The sequence below is a fragment of the Vicugna pacos genome, chromosome 1 (assembly GCF_048564905.1).
Source record: "Vicugna pacos chromosome 1, VicPac4, whole genome shotgun sequence".
NCBI lineage: Eukaryota > Metazoa > Chordata > Mammalia > Artiodactyla > Camelidae > Vicugna > Vicugna pacos.
This window is the reverse complement of record NC_132987.1, coordinates 83,405,847-83,430,608: the sequence shown is the minus strand read 5'-3', so window position 1 is coordinate 83,430,608 and position 24,762 is coordinate 83,405,847. Positions and strand designations below refer to the sequence as shown.

General features: G+C 36.7%; 1 protein-coding gene across 16 annotated transcripts in view; it reads left to right on the top strand.

Moving 5' to 3' along the window:
• CMSS1 (cms1 ribosomal small subunit homolog) overlaps positions 1-23,414 on the top strand; it is a 333,735-nt gene extending 310,321 nt beyond the window's left edge. For all 16 annotated transcript variants that reach the window (XM_006208051.1, XM_031672265.1, XM_031672267.2 and 13 more), the window contains 8 exons: positions 6,097-6,168; positions 7,959-8,088; positions 11,583-11,642; positions 12,794-12,896; positions 16,349-16,409; positions 16,850-16,937; positions 21,697-21,785; positions 23,108-23,414. In XM_006208051.1, the coding sequence (XP_006208113.1) occupies positions 6,097-6,168; positions 7,959-8,088; positions 11,583-11,642; positions 12,794-12,896; positions 16,349-16,409; positions 16,850-16,937; positions 21,697-21,785; positions 23,108-23,191 (687 nt within the window). In that variant the 3' untranslated portion in view covers positions 23,192-23,414. The remainder of the gene's footprint in view (positions 1-6,096; positions 6,169-7,958; positions 8,089-11,582; positions 11,643-12,793; positions 12,897-16,348; positions 16,410-16,849; positions 16,938-21,696; positions 21,786-23,107) is intronic.
• The last annotated feature ends 1,348 nt before the right edge of the window (positions 23,415-24,762 follow it).

Below are 24,762 nucleotides of genomic sequence, written 5' to 3'. Positions count from 1 at the left end.
CATACTTTCTACTTTTCCACATAACTGCAGACAGCAGTATTGCTAAGCTTCCTACCACTACATAACAAGGACTCCCGTTCTTTCACTTTCCAGTAAGATTTTCCTCACTTTCTGCAAGCCCTCACCCTCAGTGTCCTCAAAGTCCAAAATTTTTGAACAGTGTGCTTAGACACACTATCCATCCATCAATCACCTTATTTCTGACACATTTCAAAGTAATTTGCAAAATCAGTATACTTCTCCCAGATACTTCAGCATGCATATTATTCTTTAAAGTTCAATATTTAAAGGGTTTTTTTTCCTTTTGAGGTAAAGTTAACATACCATAAAATGCACAAATGTCAAATGTACAGTTCGATGAGTTTTGACAAATTCATATAATTCTGTAACACAAAACCCTGCAGGATAAAGAACATTACCATCATCCCAGAATGCTTTCATGCCACCTCCCTGGTAATCGCCATTCCAAACTCCTTGCCCCTAGGTGCAACCACTGTTCTGATGTTTTTCATCCCAAAATTAGTTTTGCCTGTTCTAGAATTTCATGTAAATGAAATCATATAAGGTATGACTTTTGTTTAAGGCTTTTTTTTAAATTCAGCACAATGTTATTTAGATTCATTCATGTTGATGATAGTGGTTCTTTTTTATTGTTTGTTCAACTGCAGAGTATATTAAGTCTGCAAGGGCTGCCATCACCAAGTACCACAGACTGGGGGGCTTAAACAATACAAGTTTATTTCTCACAGTTCTGGAGGCTAGAAGGCCAGGATCAAGGTGTCAGCAGGTTTAGTTTCTCCTGAGACTTCTCTCCTTGTCTGTAGATAGCTGTCTTTTCACTGTCCTCACATGGTCTTTTCTCTATGTATTAACATCCCTAATGTCCTATCCTCCTCCTATAAGGACACCAGTCCTGTTGGATTAGGACCCAGCCCTTATGACCTCATTTAATCTTAATTACCTCTTTAAAGGCCCTATCTCCAAATGTAATACATTGGGGATTAGGGCTTCAGCATATGAATTATGGGGGACACAGTTCAGTCCATAACACTGAGTAATAATTATATAAATATACCACAGTTTGTTTATCCATTCTTCTTTAGATGAATACTGTGGCTATTTCCTATTTGGACCTTTTATGAATAAATCTACCATTAACATTCATATACAAGTCTTTTTGTTAACATATTTTTATTTCTCTTGAATAAACACATAGGAATAGAACTGCTGAATCATATTTAATTTTATAAAAACTGCTAGAATTTTTTCAAAAATGATTGTACCATTTTTGCTGTCCCACTTTCAGTGTATGATAGTTTTTTTGGTTTTTCTTTTTTTTTTTGCTTTATATTTTTGTCAACTTTTGGAGTTATCAGTCTTTTAATTTTAGACATTTTGGTGAGTATGTATTGAATAACCTTTGACCAAACCCAAAAGCCAATTCTAAGTTGTTTTTATTTTTACAGTGAACATGCTTGTTTTTGTTATAAAATGGTAATTTAAATTTTTTATTTTTACCAGAGTAATAATCAAACACTATTAAAAGTTTTTATTGAAAAAACAGCAGTCTCCTTCCCAACTCTTATCTATCTTTCCTTAGAGGCAACCACCCTTGCCTTTAGCTCTTTTCCTTATTTGCTGCCTATAGTTTACACTGTTGTTTCTTGATTTATCACTTTCTGATATTATCTAGTAACTTCCTGAGGTAGCAGATGAGGACATAGCCCTTTCGTCTACACCCTATTGCTTCTCCAATTGCTACCTCTTCTGCCAACACAGTATCACATTTTGGTTAAACAGGTGCCACTCTTTCATTATTATGCCCATGGAAATACTGTTCAATGCTGAAAAAAAAGAGAAGCTATAATCATCCCTCCTTTCTTATACAACTGTTTATTTTCATGGCACTAATAATTACCTCTTTTCTTCATTTGCCTAGCTTTCTGTATTCCTATTGTTAATTGCTCCCATATGTTCTAACATCTCTTCCATATGCCCATAAATAATATTTTCCATATGCTCAAATAGATCAGTTTTTGTTCTTCCCTACAGACCTCCATAATCCTATTCCACTCTGAATTGGTTATTCTGTAGGTCTGATGAGCAATTGGGGCTTCTCTTTACTGCCCCTTCAATACTCTCCTGGGTTGGTGTCCCTATTTACTGAATTCTGTATCATCCTCTTTCTTGGTTTAGCCCTCAATTATGCTGGAATAGAGCCTTCAGTATCTGTGGGGAGGAAGTAAAATTTTTGAGACCTTAAATATCTGAGAATGTTTACTGAAATCTGAAAACTTTCCCTCGTAAGTTGATTGACAGTTTGGCTGGGTATAAAAACTAATTTGCAGATAAATTTACCCATAGTTTTGAAGGCATTGTTCTACTGAGTTCTAGCATCCATTATTGCTATTGCAAGGTCTGCCACCTGCCACCATTCTTTTCCTCAAACTTTTGTATTTTGTATGTTATTGTTTTTCTTTTTAGAAATTGTTAAATCTTTTGTTTGTCCAGGATGTTCTACAATTTCACAATGATGCTTCTTAGTATGGGTATTTTGCTTTTTCATTTTACCATATTCTTAATGGGCTTTCAGTTTGGAGTTTAATATTCTAGAAAGTTTCCTCAGTTCTAGAAAGTTTGTCTTATATTATTTTTTAATCACTCCTTCCCTGCTGTTTAATATGACTATTTTTTTTCTATAATACCTTTTATTGGTATGTTGACTCTCTCAGGGGTAATTCTCTAATTTTCTTACCTTTTTTTTTCTTACTATTTTTCATCTTTCTGGGAGATTTCCTCTATGTTATCTTCATACTTTCCTCCTGCATTTTTACCCCAACTTTGTTATTTGTTTTAATGTTTAAAATTTTTCTGATTTTTTTTCTTTTTTAGTAGCATCCTGTTCTTGTTTCATGGATCAAAACTCTTCCTTTCTCTCTCTGAGAATATTAATTGTAATTGTTTTGAAGTACTGTCTCTGTTTCCTCAGGATTCTTTTTTCTTTTTGTTGTTTATCTGCTCTTGTGTTGGAGGCTTTCCTTAGATGTCTGATGAACCTTAGCTGTCTATTCATATTAAAAAGAGACACACTAAAATGTTATGGAAAATTTTGCGCTTAAGTGCAGCTTTTTAATTAGTAGACTTCACGGTAGAGTGATAATGATAACAAAGCTGAACTTTTACTATAGAATCCCCAAATGACCCTCTCTTACGGCATTTCTCTTAAGCCTTTAGAGAAGAATTCAGTAATCTCCTACCTGTTACTACATGAGCCTGGCTTGAGACATCCTGAAACAAAGACAGGAAAAGGAAATGAGCCTCAACCACTGACTGCCCTATCTCTTCAGTGCCAGACTTCTTGATCTTGTTCTCTCCAGAGAATAAACCTCCCGTCTTCTTCCAGGAGAGCAAAATGACAAGAAGCAGCAATAGGATAGTTGCTTGACTGCTTGGGCAGAAAATATAGCCAGATGAGAGTAGAAGGGAAGCTAATCATTTTAATTATTTTAATTATTTAATTTATTTCAGCCAGTCTCCTTCTTTTAAACCCTTTCCTCTCTGCAGTACCTTGTGCTCCCAACTTCTGAACCTTTTCAGAGTCCGACGGGAAAAGCCAAGTGCCAGCACACTCTCTTCTCTCTCTCTCTCTCTCTGTCTCCTAAATATGGCTTCCATTTCATTTCAACCACTTTCTATTTTCCAGAAAATTGTTGAAATCTCTCTACTACTGTCATCCTCTCCTGGTTTCTTAGGCCTTGTAGACTTAATACCTTTTTAGTTTCCTTTATTTTCATTTTAGTGGCGTTTTGAGAATTATTTGCCATGTTTAACCAGAAGAATCATTCTTAAAGGATATAATTTTTGATGCTTTAAGAAATTGAAAACATACCCTAATTGCTTCATTTAAAGCTTAATAAGTTTTTTGTATATTTTTGGGCAAGTGTGATTCTTCTAAATCTTTAACTCTGTATTTAGAGTACATATTTAAAATCTCTACATAAAGAGATAACATTACTTATTAACTGTCAAAGACAGATACTGTTGGAATTGGTTTCTAGAAATGGTTGGGTGGCCTGCCTTGAGTCTTCCTCATCTTCTTACCTAGTCTCTCTGAGGGTAAACATCAGCATTTGTAAGGCAGCTGACAACGTTTAGGAATTTCAATACTATGGGATTTGTATTGCTTCATAAAGTCCTCTCATTTCTATGGAAATTGATCCCCTAAACTTGCTTCTTCATTAGCACTCTGCCACAACCAGCTAAAGTGGCTGCTCGCAGAAAACAAGTATCATACTGCGTTTCCTTTAAGATGATATAAGAATTTGAACCTAATATGTAAACCTGATATAGTATCTTAACAAAAGCAGTCGTCAAGCTTGTTTCTTTTTTCCTTTGCATGATTCAGAATTATGTTTTTATTTTTTCTTCCATAATTGGAGAGTCCATATCCTTATAGCTGAGCTCATCTTCACATTTAATTTGAGTCATGTTTAATTGGCTTTGTAAACCTAGCATAAATAGAACCTTGCACGTTGAACCATACTCTTAGAGAGCACCCCCATTTGGTAAATAAGAAAATGGAACAGGTTTCTACATCTCCTTTTCCAAAACGTTGACACTGATGACAAGATATTGCTGTATGCCTTCAGGGATCTGCTAATCGTATCCAGGCCTTTGCCATAGGAGCATGAACTGAATGTTGGCCTGGTCTGTAATTGGACTCTTAAGACCATCTGGCAGCTTCTGTGACATATCAGTGGCCTTGGCCCAGTTTCTAATTGGCATCAAATTAACATGCATCTGCATCCACAAGACATCTTATCTTTCTAAATAAAAGAGGTCATAATATCTTTCTTTTCTTTATCTATGAAGCAGTTATACTTTGCAGGGTTTTGTTTTAACTGAGGAGTGAAATTTCAAGATTCCCATGTTACTTTAATCCTGAGCGTTTTGAATCTCCTTCTATACAACTGAAACAGAGTCTGGAAACTGCTGGTCCTGGGCTTGAAGAAATTATATAACATTATATCTCTCTGGCTTCAGGCCATAGGCATTCTTATTCTTCAGGCTGTCTGCAAACTTGAATAGAAAACTTCATCTGTGATTATTTTGAACGGAGCCAGTGGAGATAAGATTGCCTTAGTTAGCAGCTTACCAGCTTAAACTGAGTACTCTCTAGTTGGAATGGAAACTTAATCAAGAAAAATTCAGAGTAAGTTTTCATTTACATTTTATATCTTACTTGGCAACTTGTTTGAAAATGTTGAATAAAAGATCCAACACAGGAAACATTTTATATAATGGCTTATGATTAATAAATATGGAATCTGAAGCATTCTATTTTATAAATCAAGATCTTAGTCCAAATTTCCTGTTTTTCTACACTTAAAAAAAACACTCAGGGTAAAAATAGCACTAAACTGTATAGGGTACTCAGAGGTCAAGGCAACAGGCAGAATCAATTACTCAGGATGCCGTGGTGCTGAGACGTTTGTCAGACCATCAGCAGCAACATTCATTTTATAGTCACTACAGGGAAGGCATTTGGTGCAGCTGGTTTTATAAAAATATAAGTAAATATATCCACAAGTAAATTATCCTACTTCAGATTTTCTATGCTTTTTGAGAAGAGGAGAGGAATGGATAACAAAATAATAGATGAGTGACTGGGAAAAACAGGCCTATACATTGCTGGTTCATAGAAAACACCAGTCATAGTAGTCAATGCCTTTCTTACCACCTCTTAATTTCAATCACATCTATTTCTGCCTGTATTTTACAAATCTGGCCACTGTCTTCAATCTTTAATACCCTGTACCATCACCTTAAACATATATATACACACGCTCATTCACACATTTTGACCTTTGTTCAAAGATTTTCCAGTCTTAAGTCATCTGTACTTTCTCACAAATTCTCTCAGCCCAGCACCTCATAATAGCCTACAGTACATTTTCCAATATCTCTTTGTCTATGGAATATTATCAAGATACTCTGGAGAATACGTGCATGACAATAGGTACTTTGGCATCCACATCTTTAGTTGACACTTCGTCATGCTAAGATGAAAGTTTTCTCATTTGTATTTCCCTATAGCCTAAAGAATGTTTCTTGATAAAACCAAAGGAAACAAGTGAAGATGCCACCAAAACCAGGAAGAGGAGAAAGGTAATAATAATTTCTTACAATGATGTGGCCCCACATGGTTTCCATCACATTGTTAAATAGTATACTTTGATGAGGCAATTATTGTAATCCCCACTTTAGAGATGCAAAGATTGTAAGGTTCTTTGAGGTTTGGTGACTTTCCTAAGGTCACTAGTAATAGGTATTTCTGTTGGAGCTAAAAATAAATTCTTCTAATTCCTATTTCAGTCTTGTGGAGCACCAAACATCTTTGTTACCCACTCTGTGTTTTCACTGTGGTTAGAAGTCAGACATAGGTTTCTGATTCTAGAAGGGGCCCAGAGCTATCTTGTCCACTGGCCCCTCTGTCTCTAAGAAAAGAAATTGACCAACCTTCTTTCCTTACCCATTTCAAGTTTTAAAACCTTATATCTTAGAGTATTAATAAAAAGAAAACAATAAACAGATGAAGGTAGTATAAGTATAAGGCATTTCTGACTCTAATTTGGAACCGTAATTTAAAGCAAAAGGCTCCCCTTGATTTTAATACTTGCCTGTGAACATATGGAAAACTTTGTTGCTCCTATACAAACTTTCTGATGGCTCAGGCTTGAAGAAAGTGTGGTTGGCTTTGACCTTCTACCACAGTTGTGAAAACAGCAGTGTAATTCTCTCCCTGCCAAGAAGGGTCTGCTGCTGAAGTCAGCAGAGGAAATATGATTGGGATTAGAGCAAAGAAGATGGACTCAAACCAATTACTTAACAGCAAGCTTTTAGAAAAATGAGAGTGTGTGTGCGTATGTTTCCCTTGCTCACAAATGGCCAAATAGGAAGATGAGAGATGCCAAATTGGCTGAGGTTTGGCAAGTTCTTAAAGAAACGACTTTAACTTCTCTTTGATAGTTTGTACACTAATGGCCTTCAGGAGTGTGAAGTTCTTGGTGGCTCAAGGTCAGAACTCCAGCTAGATAGTTTAGCCTTGGCTGAGGTCATGCTAAAATGTGCCCACTGATGACATATTTTTTAAAGTTAATTCATCTGACAGAACTTTGACCATTCTTGGCAGTGGTATAAAAAGAAGATAGTATGGGAGGAGAATGAAAAAGCTGGGGTGGGAGGCAGGGAATGTTTCTTTCTGGATCTTTGGTGAAATATTAGAAGGAAATAAGGAGGGAAGTTTATGATGAAAGTTAAATGAACAATTGTGTGTTCCTAGTACATTACAGGCATTCAGTAAATGCTACACAAATAAGTCCAGATCAAAATAACTGTTGTGAAGTATTTCCTGTTCTGCTTTCCATAGGGCTAATTCAAGACTGTTTCTCCCAAGACTTGAGACTAGAAGGTCTAAAATGTCCCCCCTTTAGTGCATTCCTGTGCTGAGATATGCAGCTCTTACTTTAATCCCAGAAATCCAAACTGAAGCATAATGCCTTAAGAACCAGGTTAGGCAAGAAATTCTCAAAATTCTACTCTCCCAGGAATACAAATTGTCTAAGGCTTAAAAAGAGATTTCCACAAGCAACAAGTTTTATTGACTTTTAACAGAAAAATAGTACCCTTTTATAGAGACTCCTGCAGAAATTTTAGTTCTTCTAGAAATCACAGACCAAGGGTTGCAAGGAGTCATTTAGATGATTTGTTCATTTTTCAAAGCTGTAGTTATGTCCGAGAAGTATCTTTTAAGTTTCTCAAGTGTGTTTATTAGAACTCCTGTTCACACCTGGCTATCGCCAAAACCTGTGTACAGTTTAAATGCCAGCGGCATCAACCTATCTTAAGTGAAATTCCATTCTAAAAAATCTTCCAATTTTTTTCTTCCTTCTTATTAGAAGAAAATTACTGATGTTCTTGCAAAATCAGAGCCAAAACCAGGGACACCTGAAGACCTACAGAAGCTGATGAAGGACTATTTTAGCAGTAATCGCTCAGTGATTGAATTAGAAGAACTAAACCTGCCAGGTACAACCAAGCTTCATTGTTGTTTTCCTTTTTTTTTTTTTTTTTTTCTTTTTTTCCTTCTCTTACTATTCTGAGGCTAGTTATTTGGCAAAACTCATTGTTAGTTGCTAGCAATTTTCCCGATGATGGGGAAGGAGCAAAACAGGTTCACCTTTTCTCTACTGTGTGTTATGGCTAGGTATTTCAGCTAGGGGATTGATATGTTTTCCACATGCTGATATTCCTTTCCTCAACTTCATAGTTTTAACTGTTGGGTGATATCTTCATTAAGACGCTAAATGGTATTTGTTCAATCTAATAGAAAGATTTGTAATTTTTTATTCAAAAGGCTAATTGGGTATACATTTTTTGGCAGATTCTTTAATGAATAAGAATCCCTAATGAGGATAGAAGTTAAATAAAATAAAGATATGCACACAAATGAAAGTATAGAAGTGAAACATTAACTTACTCACCCTTTATAGACAAGAACTTTAGCTTTAATAGCATCTTATTTTCGTTGTTATCCTTAGCCTGGATGTGAAGTCATAATTGTGCTTTTAGGGTAGTGTTTTAGGTCCTAGCGAAGATTTTTTCAAGTAAGCTATCTAAAGGTAGGACAAAATTCTGCATTTTTAACAAGGCTGACACCTCACCCCATGTGATTCTTAAGCCTGCTATTATTTGAGATCTACTGCATTAGAATATTAACAATTAAAAGATACTGGGAAATTCTTAAAACAACCAATTTTAATTAATTTCAAAGTAATGTTATATCCTGTAACTCTTTTGTGCAGAGATTGAGGAAAAGAGATGTTATAAAATCAAAGCACAAAAGGTTTGGGTAGCACTGCTTCAGATAAGCCATGTGTAGACTACTAGGGATATCTCATACTGCTTTTGGAAAAAGTCAAAGGTAGCTTGATTTCCTTTTTCCATGACAACTGTATGCTTTCTAGAGTCTTTAGAAGCTGAAAAACAGCCCATTCCCTGAATTTTTATAATTCTTTGTAATAATGTGCCTTTTTAAAAAAATGCATGTTAGGCTGGAGATATCAGTGCCCCTGTCTGTTCCTTTTCCAAAAGGAATATCCTTTAGGGGGTTGAAGGAGCTCATTTCCACATGTGCAGTTTCTGGAGTTTTCCACTTACAGAGATCAGAAGGTCCAACAGCAATTAGAGACCACTCTTCTCAGCACAGCAGTTCTTCTGCATGAGAGCTAGGTCCTGGCTCTTCTATCTCAGAAACCAAGTGTTACAACAAAGCCTCTTCAAGGTGTAACTGAAGTTTGATTTTACTGTGACTTGGTGTCAATTTTCCCTTGTAGTTCTTTGTTAGTTTACCTTCACCTGAGGAAAGATAATGGGACTGCTGCTATCTGTAACCTCTTGGAACATTATAAACCTTAATTTGCTAGAATTGTAGAGAGTAGAGGTCAGAAGAAACCTTGAAAGAGTCATTTGAGTTCCATAGTGAGTTTACATTATATTATATCTATCATCATTAGAGTTCAGTAATATAATTAGGCAAGAATGTGTGGTCATGGGTTGGCTTAGGGGAAAATGTTTAAAATATGTTAAAAATACTGTTACAGCCAAAAAAAATTAGGTTTTCATTTTCAGTTAAGAAATGAGGCCATTCTCAGCCATAGTGAATGAACACATCATAGGAAGGTTTTAGAGAAAAGGCCCATCACTACACTGTTAGGACTCAGGACACAAAGGAATTCTCGTCAGGTGAGAGGAGGGACACACAATTATTTGAAACAGGCTCAGAAAGGGGCATAAATATAAGGTGGATGTAAGTAATAAAATATTGTTCCTATTTAGTTGCCGATCATCTAACTTGGTTGTGGTTTGAGGTTGTTTATGTCTGTAAGGCAGGAACATGTCTTTTCAATTAATACTGTACACTGTACATTGTTAATGTCATACACATGGGAACTTAATTAGAGATTTGAGGCAAGAGTCACTTGGAGCTAACTCAGCTGTCCTCCTGAGAGCTGCAGTGTGGTTTAGATCAGTGCTAAATGCCTGTAGGCCGGCCACAACTGAATCACCCAGGAACTTAAAAAGCAAATTCCCAGGCCCTCCCCCCAAGGAATTCTGACTCACTACGCAAAAGGGAATCCATTCCAGGAATCTGTATCTTTTGTAAAGTTCTCCAGGTGAGTCTGATCATATCCAGTCCTGGGAGATTACAGTTTTAAAGAATTCAAAGTCTCTATAACAGTATAGAGGGCAACATCTTTGAAGATAGGTACTCACATACTATGAGTTATGTATGCTGGGTCACAACATAAGCTTCATTTAATTTAGTAATAATTTACTCCTTAGCACTCTGCTGTGTTTATAGACAAACTTTTTTTTTTTGTAGAAAGAATTAGGATGATAAACATGATGTTGCTTTTTTATACATCTCAGGTACATAATTGATAGATCATGATCATCATTGGTTGAGCAAGACCCCTATGTTTTATTGTAGTATGTCACATTGTCTTTCATTGTGTTGTGTTATACTGTATTTTGATGCATTATTCCCACTCTTCCCCAAACCTCACTCCAATTTCCTTTCTCCATAGACATTCACTCTAAGGTATTAATATACATTTTAAAGTATGTATATGTTCTTATAAAATATGTCATGTTGTTGCATGTGTATACATTTTATAATATATTTAAGTGATGTGCTGAACCTCTCATTCTGCTTCTTTCCTTAATTACCACTTTTTCAGGATATGCCTATATAGCTTTATTTACGTCTAGTTCATTGTGTCTAAAATGCTATGTAGTAGTCTACTGATTTCATCTACTATATATTGCTCATCCATTTTCTCCTATATGGACACTTAGACTGCTTCTAGTTCCCCAGTATTAAAAATAATGCTAATGTGAATAAACTTGAATATGTCTATTTATAGACCACACAACAATTTCTTCCCATTATTTACTCAGGAATTGTGATCCTGGGGTCATAGGTGTATACATCTTAATTTTACTACTTTCCGGGATAGCTATACCAGTTTATACCTACACCTACAGTTCACAAGAGTTTTCATCATCCTACGTTCTCACCAACACTTGGTATTATACATCTTTCTAACAGTTGCCATTCTAATGTGTGTGCAGTGTTATCTCATCTCGTATTAACTGCACTTCTATGATGACTAGTGAGTTTTAGCATTTCCATTTAGATTTGTTAGCTATTTCAGCTTTGCCTTTGTATAGTGCCTATTTTGTGGATTTGGAAATAAAGATGTTATATTAGTCAACTGAATGATACAGCAAGCTTCTATTTCAATACTCTAAGAAATGATGGACATTTAGAAATTTACTTGTTGCTGCTGCTGTTGCTGTTGTATAAAAATGCTAGACAACACTTTTAAAATAAAATATTTGAGTCCCCATTTCACTAATGTACAACCTGTTCAAGAATACATCTTTCACATTTAATCTATTTTGATTATGTATGTGTTTGCAAAATATTCTACAAAGCATGTTTCTCATATTTCTAGACTCCTGTTTCCTCAAGGCCAATGATTTGACTCACAGTCTTTCATCATACCTAAAAGAAAGTAAGTAAACTCGTTTTTTAAAATTATTTATCAAGTTATTATTTCCATTAAAACATAAGGTCTGTCTCTTTAAAATAAGAACTTAGAAAACTACATTTAAAATCAGGTTTCTACTTTAAATGGATTTTAAATGAAAGTCTTTTAGGTCCATCTTGATACTAATTTTTATTTATTTAAATTTATTCTTTTTTTCTCTGGCATTTTGGTCTTCTTTTTGTTTTATAACACAGTAAAAGTATTGGTCTTAGAATCCAAAAAATTATTAGTTTTGTAGTCCCAGGTTCCCCATTAATTTGCTGTTTGACCCAAGACAAGTCACTGAGGACTCCTCTGGGACTCAGTTTTGTTATCTGAAAGACAAGGAATTTGGACTATATAATCTTGAGCCCAGCTCTGAGATTCTGATATTCTGTTCCCATGTTCAGAGCTCAGACTATGCCTATTGCATAGACAGTCTAATTGGACCTTTTCAGTAAATATTGTATGTAGGCAGTCATAACTAGATTCTTCATGCTAGTCATTTATTTGTGGCCAACAGTGAACAGTTTAGAGATAAAAATTTAACATTCTTCTTTCAAATTCTAACCAATTTTGACGACATTCAACTTGAGTTCATAAGCCTTTCTTAGCCTCAAATTCAACAAATGTAAATGTAGATAATAATACAACCAATCTCACTGAATTATGAAAACTAAAAAAGAAATTTGCATAAAGTGCTTAGTACAGTGTCAGTGTTTAATAAATGTTTGCTATTATTTTAATATCATTTCCATTTTATATCTTACACCGAGTATCCCTTTAAAATTTAACATTATTAAATCAGAGTTCTTTTCCTTATTTAGTCAACATTGCCTTCAAGCATCAAACATAAATTAAAATATAGAAAATGTTGTATTATTACAGACTTTTTTAACTTAGTCCTAAAACTAGTCACATTTAGCTACTTTGCATATTATGTGTTTTGTGGTATAAGTTAGTATTTCATTTTAATCTAATATCTAGAATAATCAGTATAGAGTAGAATCTAAACAGTGCTCATTGTATTTTATTTTACTTCAACAATAACAAAGAAGTGATTGGAGAATATCCAACTTTGGGGACCTTATTTTGCTATATTTAGAGTAATATTTTTTCTTATGGCCTCTTTTCAGTCTGCCCTAAGTGGGTGAAACTTCGGAAAAACCACAGCGAGAAGAAATCGGTCCTGATGCTGATTATCTGTGGCTCTGCCATCAGAGCCCTGGAGCTCATTAGGTGGGAAGCTTCACCTACTCTGTTTCATAAATGTTTTCGAAGTAACTGATACGTGCCAAGCTGATATTCTATATTCTGGAAATGTAGCAGTGAACAAAATACACAGAGTCCCTTCTCTCATGGAACTTACAGTAAACAAATAAACATACATAATAATCTCAGATAATAATAAGTTATGTAAGAAAAAATTCAAGCATAGCAAAGAGGATGGGGGCTACTTTTAAAAGTGTGGTCACAGAAAACTTCTCTCAGGAGATGGATATTTGAGCAAAGACTTAAACAAAGTGAGAGAAAGCCAAGCAGATATCTGGAGGAAGAAGGTTTCAGGCAGAGGGGACAATAAGTACAAAAGGCCCTGTGATGGGGTGTGCCATTGGAGGACTGTGAGCAGAGATGTCACATGATCTGAATGGTCATTGTAAAGGATCGCTTTGGCTGCTGTGTGGAGAGCACACATTGTAGAGGGCAAGGGTAAAAACACGGAGATTATACAAGCAACAACCAGCTGTAGAAATAATGAAAGAAAAGATTTAATTTAAAATAATAGCAAGAAAAAGAATGAAACACCAAGGAATAAACTTACCAAAATTTAGATAGAGAAAATATTACATGAGGGATGCAGAAGATCTTAAACAAACAAAAAGGCATACCATATTCTTGAATGGGAAGATTCAATGTAAAGATGTCTGTTTTACTTAAGGTAATCTGCAGATTTCACAGATTCCCAATGAAACTTCAATGAAATTGTTTTTCAAACTGGAGAAACTAATTCTAAGTTCATATGAGAAAATACAGAACTAAAAATAGCTGGGGAAATTCTGAACAAGAATGTTAGTAAGGATTCTATGCCTGTAGTATTTATCAGATTATTTGAAAAAAAATGAAGTCTCAGTAATTAAAACTGTGGAACTGGCACATGCATGAAGGACAGATCAGAACAGTGGTACAGAATCATTCAGAAATAGACCCATATGCATCTGAAAGTGCAGCATGTGGCAAGAGTGCCACGTCAAGAGGCAAAGTTGGATTATTTAATAATTGGTGTTGGAACAACTTGGTAGCCATCTGAAAAAATTAGGTTGGATCCATATCTCGCTTCTTATACCAAGACAAATGCCAAATGGACCAAGAATTTAAATGTAAAAATTCCATTTTAAAGATTTGTTGGTGCTTTACTAAGTGCATTCACATACCTTTTCATTTACTGTTTTTTTATAGAATAAACAAAAAGGCTTCCATTGGATTTGTGGTAACATTCAGCTCTCAGAGAAGAGCCATCAGAATAAAGTGGGATTTACTGAGACTCACCCTCTCCTAGGGCCAGGCTCTACGCCAGACTCTGCGCCAGGCTTTGACCAGAGACAAAACAAAAGAAAATCCAAGTCCTGAGGGAAAAGGAGCTTGATCAAATAGGCTGAGGTGCAAATGTAGACTCTTGGTGGTTATTTAGAATCTATTTTTCTAAATGAACTAATCTGACAATGTATTTAGTAGAGTAGTTTTTAAGCTTAGTTACCAATCCTTCAATCCCTCCTTTCCCACTAGGCAACACATTAAATTGTATCTCACACCCTCTCAATAAAACAAAAGTGTATCAACTATTTCTGCTCTAAGCATAATTGATCTTCAAAACTCCAACTGCTTCTGGACAGCTGTACTTGCTGGTTCTGAAATCATAAGAGTTCACACTGACATTCCACTCTTTCAAGAACTACCACCACAGAACTCCTTTCAGATTCAAGCACTAATGGCAAAGAGGTGGGCCTGGAGGTGGCCTCATAAAAACAAGTTGTCACATCGATTTGAGTTTTTACTGTACATAAATGCCTTTCAGAGGGGCATAAAAGCACTATGTTGTCGTACTTCATTTGCCCATTCTCAGTGTTTTTCTGTGTCTTCAGTGATATAATGATCCATTTTAAGGTTAAGTGATTCCTGAGCAGGCACAAGAAGCCCCATTCATAAAGCCTAACATTAAATAATTCTAACTTTTATAAGACTGTCTGCTCTCTTGAGAACCACGACTTATGTTAAATATGTTCCCTGAATTGTCTTCCTAGTTAACCTTGCCATGGACAAAGTGCATGTGTAAGTGCAGACTTGAGTGCAACAGAACTCGTTTGTATAGCATGAGTCAATATTTTGCAAACTTATGTAGTCCTACTGGCCAGTAGTATTTCTCAAATATAATAATGATATATAAAGGAAAGTAATATTCTGAGCAGTATTGCCATGTTAGTTCTATTCCCAAACGTCAACTAAAAGATTATTCTTTTATGCCCATTTATACCCAAAGCATTTCCACATATAAAATTTTACAGAAAAGTTCACTCTGCAATGTAGATAAAGTGGAGGGGGGGGGGCTACTGTGAATGAAGGACGTAAGCCCTTCTGCTAACCCTTGCCAGCTCATTTCTGCCCCCTCAGCATAGCCACAGACAGACCTTTGTACGTGCCCTTGCGTTCCGTAGGTCTCGGGCTGATATCACTGCTAAGATACTTCTCACAACCAAATTTTGTATGAGAACTATACTGCAGAGTTTGAAGATAAATTCTCTGCAAGGGGCCTAAAATATAGAACTTTTGTGTTACAGGTGTTAAAAGAACAAAATTCAACTGAGTGAATTTGAAGATCGAATTGGCTTTACTCAGTGATTCATGAATCAGTCAGCATCCCCTCTAGCTACAGGAGGGGCATTCCGAGGGGTTGTACAAAAATGAAAGGTTTTTATAGGAAAAAGGTGGAGCAAGGGATCTATTAACAAAAGAAAAGGTTTATATTTAGGCCAGGACATTTTCTTTTGAAGGGGAAGGGAACAGCAAGGATTTTGTCTTACTCTGGGGGGTGGAGAGCGCCCACTTGACGGATTACCTTGCTGGTGCTTGACCAGAAATTCCAGAGTGGTTGATTAAGGTTACATTTCTGGGAGAGGCAGATACTGCAGTTGGAGTGCAGCATGGGTGATGCCATTTTGGGACTGTTATTTTCATTTTAACAGAAGTGAAGGACAGATCTACATGTTTCAATAATCAAGGAAACCGGGAGAGGGTATAGGTCAAGTGGTAAAGCACATGTTTAACATGCACAAGGTTCTGGGTTCAGTCCCTAGTAACTCCTCTAAAAATAAATAAACCTAATTCCCCCCTACACACCAAAATAAAATAAATAATACAGTAATAATCAAGGAAACCTAAGTAAAGTTAACCTTGTGTATGAGAGTTAGAGGCCAACCCAGATACATGCTTGAATAAAGGCCACCCCACTTCTATTCCAGAGATGGGAATTGTTTGTGTATATGTATCTTAGAATTGTGTGTGTGTGTGTGTGTGTGTGTGTATCCACATACATATGCATGTATGTGCACACATACATGCACATGTTTTGAATAAATCAAGATGTAATACTTAAGTAGTGAATTTTCTTATGTGTTAATCTATTCTTTTTTCATCAGGTCAATGACCGCATTCAGAGGAGACAGCAAAGTTATGAAATTATTTGCAAAACATATAAAGGTAAACAAGGGCATATCTTTCCTGGTGAGAGATGAAAGTGATCCATAAAGGCCAGTCCAGACCTCAGTTTCTCTGCTTCAGCCTCTTTTCCTTCTCTCCTTAGCAAGCATGTTCTTTGGTGCCTCCTTATAGAACATATTTAGCAACCATTCTGGTTTTCCTTGCCTTTCCTTCATCTATCCCAACAGTCAACATTCCTCTATACTCTGAGATTCCTATACAGGCGCTGAGGTTTGATCCCTGGATTCTTTGAAGATTTACCAGTTTTCTAGGGAGATGCTTTTCTGTCTGATGTTACTCTTCTTTGCCCTGGAAGTTGTCCCTAAACAGGGGTAGCTCCGTTTGCTTTTTGCCTCTTAGCTTTTACAGTAAATACTCTAAATTGGGCTGTGATTGAACTTTTTGATGATTCTTCTTTGTTCTCCATCATTTTGGAATAGGTCCAGGAGCAGGTAAAATTGCTGGAGAAGCGTGTGGTACACCTTGGTGTAGGAACTCCAGGGAGGATTAAAGAACTCATTAAACAAGGTATGAAAAGAGGTGGTGATACTCCTATTCAGAGCCGGGAGTTTGCCTGCCCCCTATGTGAGTTTGGGAAACCACATGTGTGAGGTAGTGAAACCAGACCTCTGTGTTAATTCAGGAGTTGGAAACTCAGACTTTAGTCTCTAAAGCTGCCAGCAGGTATAATGCAGTAGGGAGTGATAAGGACTGTTGCAAACTGCAGTGCACGTGCCCATCTAAATACATTCAAATCCCAGTTGCTGTAAGCAGGTTAGTGGATCCACAAATTATTCCACCAATTTGCAATTGTATAGCTGGATGTGCTGAGTATTTCCCTCTCACTTAATTGAGTCTCGGCCCCCCAGGACTCCCATTCTAGTTGAGGGCTGGTATAAAAATTTGTTGAAACAAAAATGCAGTTTCTGTGGGTGAAATATAGGTATTAAAAATACTTCTCCCGAATGTATTTCTCTTTTAGTGCTTTACCCAGAAAGTATTCCAGACAGCATCCACCAGTGGGTTTTTATAGTTTGTTGACTTTACCAAAGCCTAAAAACCTGCTGACCTGCTGATAATCTTATGTATTCTACCTCAGACAGATTAAAGATTTCTTTTCAATGCTCATTTCCTAATTACTTGTTTAATACAGTAATAGAACATTATTTTATAACTACCTGAGGCTAGTCCTCGATTTTTATGTATCTAAAAGTATAGTAGCTAAATATAGAGATGATCATTTGCCAGGAAGCAAACGAGAGCTAAACATACTTGTGTTTCTCTCCAGATGAAAATCATCCAGGCTTAAATGAACCCAGGATATGCAGAGGTCTGCACAATTACAAGGAAGTAACAAACTTGGTAGCCCCAGACAAAGAAGGGAAGCAAATATTTTTTGAGTTCCTATTTGCACTCAGTGCTATGCCAGACACTCTCACATATCTTACCTAGTACTCATAGCATCCTTGCAGGCAAGCAGTCTTAATTTTTATAAGAGAAAACTGAAGCTTAGAAGGGTTACATAGCCCGCCCCAAGAGCTTTCATTCGAGGCCTTCCTGGTTCCAAAGCTTTTCCCCTTGAGGAGCTCCTGATCCAGCTGAAGAGATAAATGTACATAGAATGAGATTGACAACATGAGGCAGTAAATGCCAGGGGCCAAATGAGTACTTCTAAATCCTATAGAAATTGAAATGAGGGAGAGATGGTTATGGTGGCTAGATCTGCAGGGAAGATTTTACAGAGGAAAGGGTCTTTAAGTGATCTTTGAAGTATATGGAGGATTAAAATAGGATCTTTGAAGTATGGAGACATGAGGAAAGCCTTCAGGAATGGGAGAACAGCTGAATCAGAAGCAGGCAGGCAGATGCACAGTGTGCAACCAGAGGAGGTGTTAAGTAGGCAATACCATGCTGAGGTTAAGAGCCCCTATTATGGACTGAAACCTCTGAATGCAAGTCCATGGTCCATCAATTTACCAACTCTGTGACTTGGCAGGTTTTTTAACCTTTCTAACCCTATTTCTTTATCTGAATGCCAGAGATAGTAATAGCATCTACCTCAAAGGATTGTTATACCAATAAAGAGCTAAACACAATGAATGTCACACCTTAAGAACTCAAACAAATACCCGTTAGTACCTTTATTAAAAGAGACCACCTTTCTTGCTTGGAGACTTCGTGGGCTGTAGTAGCCTGTGATTCAGTTGGAAAGCAAGTCAGATTGTAGAGAGTAGATCTTACACAGTAATTGGCTGGATTTTTATCTTGTGGGCTGAGGAGGGTGTTAAAAGTGAAGGAGCAGATGACAGGCACTGAGAGTCTGTAAGACACAGAGTTGGGAGAAATTGGCTGGGCAGCAGGAAGGGCCAAGGATGCGCCCTCCCATTCCCTCTTAGCCAGAGATCCACCTCTCCCCTTCCTGGATTCTAGCTGATTTGTGTGTGTCACTAGGCACCCCGTGCAGCAGGGCACTCTTCTACATATTTAATATTTAAGAGGAGGGGGGAGAGCGAGAACAAACTTGTCCAGATTGTTGAAATTAGATTTCTACAGAGTTGTTGAAACTCACTGTGGAGGCTTATTTCATTTAAGGAATGGAAAAATCATTCAAGGAGCTGTTGACTTTTTCATAATATTAATGAAAATAACTTCTGATTCTAACTGGTTGAATGGTTTAATATTCATTAACTACAGATGTTACCATACAAAGTATTTTAAAAGAACAATTCCAGCACTCTAGAAACTGAAAATCTAGCAAAGCAAAGCAAGTGGCCCATAATTCATTTTATATAGCTGTTTATGATTTAAGATGTTTATATATATGATATATTAAGGAGAGTTTCTAGACATCAAAAAATATCCTGTAATGCTGGGATCCATACACTTATAGTCAGAATTGTATTGTTTCATTTAGTAAAAAAGGGAATTTTCTAATTATGAGTCTCTGTACAATGCAAAAAAGGTACAGAAAAGAAAATAAGTCACTTTAATCTCTTGTTAGTTAATATTAAATATATTTCTTTTCAGTCTTTTTCTATGCATTTATCTATTTTTATAAGTAGAAATCATATTGCATGTAATAACTTTGTAGCCTGTCTTTTCCACTTAATGTATCTCATGAGGACTTTCCTTGTCATGAATTAGTTTTAATTTTTCATTTTTAATGGCTACATATGTTCTGCTGAATTTTGTTCTAGTTTGATTGAGATATAATTGACATATAACATTGTACTGACCATGGCATACAAATCAGTCAGTTCACATATTTACAATTTTCTGTCTTCTCATGAGAACTTTTAAAGTCTACCTTTTTAACAACTTTCAAATATATAGTACGGTATTGTTAACTATGGTTACCATGCTATGTATTACATCCCCAGAGCATATTTACCTTATAGCTGAAAATTCTTACGTTTTGCTCCTTCAGCTTTTTCTCCCACCCCCAACCTCTGGCAACCACCACCAGTTTGTTCTCTGTAGCTATGAAATGATTTGTTTGTTTGTTTGTTTCCCCATATAAGTGAGATCATACAGTACTTGTCTTTCTCTGACTTATTTTCCTTAGTATATATAATGCCTTCAAGGTCCATCCATGTTGTCACAAGTGGCAGGATTTTCTTTTTTATGGCTGAATAACATTCCACTGTTGTGTGTATGTGTGTCACATGTTCTTTATCCAGTCATTTGTCAGTGGAAACTTAGGTTGTTCCCATGTCTTGGCTATTGTAAGTAATGCTGCAGTGATTATGAGGATGCAGATATCTTCCTGAGATAGTGATTTCATTTCCTTTGGGTGTATAACCAGAAGTAGAATCGCTGGGTCACATGATAGTTCTGTTTTTAATTTTTTTGAGAAACCTCCATACTGTTTTTCATAGTGGCTACACCAATTTACAATCCCACCAACAGTGCACAAGGGTTCCTTTTTTCCCACGTCTCTTGTCATTTTGGTAATAGTCATTCTAAAAAGTATTAGGCAATAGCTCATTTTGATTTTGATTTATGTTTCCCTGATGTGACACTGACCACATTTTCATGTACCTGTTGGCCATTTTGTATGTCTTCTTTGGAAAAACGTCTACTCAGTTACTGTGCCTATTTTTAAGTCAGATCACTTGTTTTTTTGCCGTTGAGTTGTATGAGTTCTTTATATTTTTTGGATATTAACACCAATTTATATTGTTTTTTGGAGCAATTCTGTTTTGATAGGATATTTGGGGTCTTTCTAATTTGTTTTTACTATTACAAGTTATACACAGTGATCATCTTTACAAGTTAAGTATGCATTAAGTGTCTGATATTTTATTGGGATATGTCATAAAGGAGAATTATTTTATCACATACTAAGCATTTTAAAGCTCCTCTTGTATAATGCCTGGTTGCTTTCCGGAGAGACTTGTTTGCTCTCCCACCAGCAGTCAGTTATTTTTAGGGGAACACTATCAACTCATTGTCTTTTCCTCACCTATCATTTTTAATTTTGCAGAGAAAGTTTTAAATAAGAGGCACTGTAGTTATAAGAAGCTTGGAAAAGTTTTTTTGGGCAGAGAGGGAAACACTGAAATAACAGTATCGAGGGGAAGTGCTGTAGGATAAAGGAAGGCTTCGTTATGTTTCCAGGTGTAACATGTAACAGCTGGGGGCAGAGGGAAAAACTGACTGCCCAGCTCTGAGACCTCTGAGGAACAGACAATCTCTGAGGTCCTCTCTGGCCCCACATTCCATAATTGTCTCTAAATAGATGGGAAAACAGCAGGAATGAAACTTTAAGCGGTTTACCAGTCTCCTCAAATTCTGAATAGAACCCATTCATCTTAACTGTCTTTTCTGCCTGAAATTAACCCTGCAACCCTGTTCTCATCCTTCTACCCACTCACCTCCGCACAGCCATGCAGACTCTGTTGGACTCAACTCCTCTGCAGGGCTACTACCCCAAGCTGCAGGATATATTTTATCAAATCCCTGGCGGGAAGACTTCACCCTCTGAAGCTTCATGAAATGGAGGCTTGGGTTTGATTCTTTGCCAACACTTGAGCATTTGACAAGCTTAGCAAGAGCAGCTTCCCTGCTTCGTTGAGAATCAGCGATAAGATTGTAAAGGGAGCAAGACTCCAAGTGCTACATTTGCTTTCCATCAGGCAAGGACAGCACTTAAATGTGCAGAGATTAGTGGCCGGGGGAGAATAGAGCAAATGAGGCAAAAAGCAACCAGGAGAATAAAAAATCATTTTAATAAACTTGGGTCATGAGTTCTTTAATGTAGCAACACTCTCCCTGTCTCTTTCAGGTGGCCTTAATTTGAACCCCTTAAAGTTTCTGGTTTTTGACTGGAACTGGAGAGATCAAAAATTGAGGAGGATGATGGACATTCCCGAGGTACCATGTAACCAGCAATCCAGCACTTGCCTTTAATCTTTTCTTTTTTTTTTTTTTTTTCAATTTGAACTTGAGTTCAAACACAGTAATAAAGTCTTTGACATGGGGAGCCAGCACATTCTGGCCTTTGAAATGATTTCCTTTAACTCTGAAGTAACTACAATTATAGAGGTCATCTCACCCCTTACACATAACTGTATCTTTTCCATGTGTTTTGTAGGAATCAGCTTTGTTTCTTCATTAAATAACCAATGGCCTCTGCCTCACTGGGGACCACATCTATACTGTACCTTAGAGAGACATGAAGATCTGGAGGACTTGGCACATTTCCCTGTGCCTTGTTTTAAAGACACAATTATCTTTGCCTTTCATCCTTATAAGTGCACTTGGAGGTGGGGGGCACAAACTTGCCTCATTACCTGCATCTCCATATCCCCACTTACCTAATTTAGAGGGCTGTTTTGTTTTTTTGGGGAATGGGAAATTTTTTTTGATGTCTCAATGGATTAGAGCTGATTGAATACCTTTGTGGGAACAGCATTAGCTCATTATATATTTATGAAGGTAATCCATTATCATCATAATGTGAAAAATTGATTTGCCACCCACCATGTTATCATGGGACTAATATTTCAATCTACTCAGCTGCTTAGAAGCTGCTGTTGGCGAGAATAGGGTTGTGCAGTAATAAACATGGCTCCTAGTCACCAACGAGGAATAAATCATGGCAGAAACTATCAAAGAAGATGGGAATTACTCCTCCAAAAATGCTGAATGAATTAATTTACTATGTAAAACTATATCCCCAGAATGACCAAATCTGATTATAATTGATTGGTCGGTTATCTTAGACATCAGTTCGGACGGAAAAACCATTTTCTCAGTTCCCTACACACACATCTGAGTAAGTCACCACTAGTTTTCTAATTATAATAATGAGGGAGAAATAGTCTCCAAAAAGAATAACCTATAGTCATTTTTATTATGTTGATGTCATTATTAGCAGTTTTGCTACATTGAAATATTATGTATACTCTAGGCACACTTTGGATATCTTGAAACACTTTTGTATAAGATTCTTTTATGAGCTTTTATTTTGAATGGCTGCAAACAAAAGGGCATTTTAATGAAACTGATGTCTTATATAGTACATCTTCTTTTACTTTTGTAAATATTTCAACTCTGAATAAAATGCAGGTTTTGCTCTTCCTAGTTCTGGCCGTAACAACTGCATAAAATACCAGAGAGTCCAGATGGTTGAATTTATTCATCAAGACCATCTTTTCTTGATCTTAACTTTTTTTTTCTTTTCTCTCATTTAGATAAGAAAGGAGGTTTTTGAACTTTTGGAAATGGGAGTCTTCAGTCTATGCAAATCAGAATCTTTGAAGCTGGGCCTTTTCTAAATCTAGGTCCTGATGAAGATTCCAGTTTTTATGGTGGGATTTGCATCTCCTTTAATGGCTTTGGCACATTGCATTCACTCAGAAGATATCAGCTATTGTTTTATTAAGTTAATTGTGTCACCAGATGGATTGCTGGGAATGTTTCATGGGGATTCTTTGAGAAAAATGAATCTGTCCTTTGCCAAAACCCTTGTATAATAAAGCATCACTGGCTTGTGTGTGATTTTTGTTACACAGACTGAGTTTTTCTCTCACCAACTGGCCTCTAATAGGACTGTGTAAGGGAAGGGAAAGAGCAGCGGGGCAACCCTAAACAAGCCCCTTCCCTCTCTTAGCCTCAGTTTAATCAGCTGCGAAATGGGAATGGTATCTTGCAGGCTTGCTGAGGATTTCATGAGATGGTGCATGTGGAACGGATTTATAAACTGTGAAGCCTAGTCCCAGAGTGAAGGGTGGCAGTGGTAGTGGTAGAAAGAGCTGTAAGTATATGTGGCACTTTGTAAACATGGCAAAGACAGTGATGTACCTAGAATGGTCTTACTCATTTATTTCTTTAACTCTTTATTTTGAGGTAGTTTCACACATATGGAACAGTTGCAAAAATAGTATAAAGAATTCCCATACTCTCTTTCCCCAGCACCCCCAGTGTTAACATCTTGTATAACCATAGTACAATTATCAAAACTAAGGAATCAACATTGATACAATACAATTAACTAAACTACAGACTGTATTTAGAATTCCCCAGTTTTCCTACTGTTGTCCGTTTTCTATTCCAGGATCCACTCATCCCACATTGCATGTAGTTGTCATTCTCCTTAGTTTCCTCCGGTCGGTGACAGTTTCTCACCAAAACTGTTGTTCATAACCTTGACACTTTTATAGAATGTCCCTCAATTTGAGTTTGTCTATTGTTTGTCTGGAAGAAAACATCAGAACATGACTTTATAAGAGAACAGAATTGCAAATTGAGACATGCAGTCTGTGCTTTCAGAATTCAGACCAATCCAGCTGCCAAACCCAAAAATGAGACTGTCATGAATATTATGTGTGCATATGAGTATGTGTGTTTGTGACTGTACCCCACACATACAACCACTTCCTGATTCTACATTTATTTGGTACATTTGTGTCTCAGCAGTTAATGGGGAAAGGTAGTGAAATACGAGGCAACCCAGTATATGCAAAATGTCTGGATGCCTGAAGAGGCTATCTACACAGCAGTTAAAGAGAAATGACAGCAAGGACTTTAAAAGTCACTTTCTGAAGTTTCTAGTGATACCAACACAATGGCCTCTAACAGATCGTCATATCCATATCGGTGTTAACAAGTGGTTCTCAACTCAGAGCTATTTTGACCCCCAAGGGCCATTTGCCATACCTGGAGACATATTTGATTGTCACAACTCAGGGAGGAGGGGGCTACTACTGGCATCTAGTGCAGGATTGCAACTGGCATTTAATGGGTAGAGGCCAGGGACACTGCTCAATATCCTGCAAACCTGCAGGACAACCCCCACAACAAAAAAAAATCTGGCCCAAAATGTCAATAGTGCTGAGGCTGAAAAACT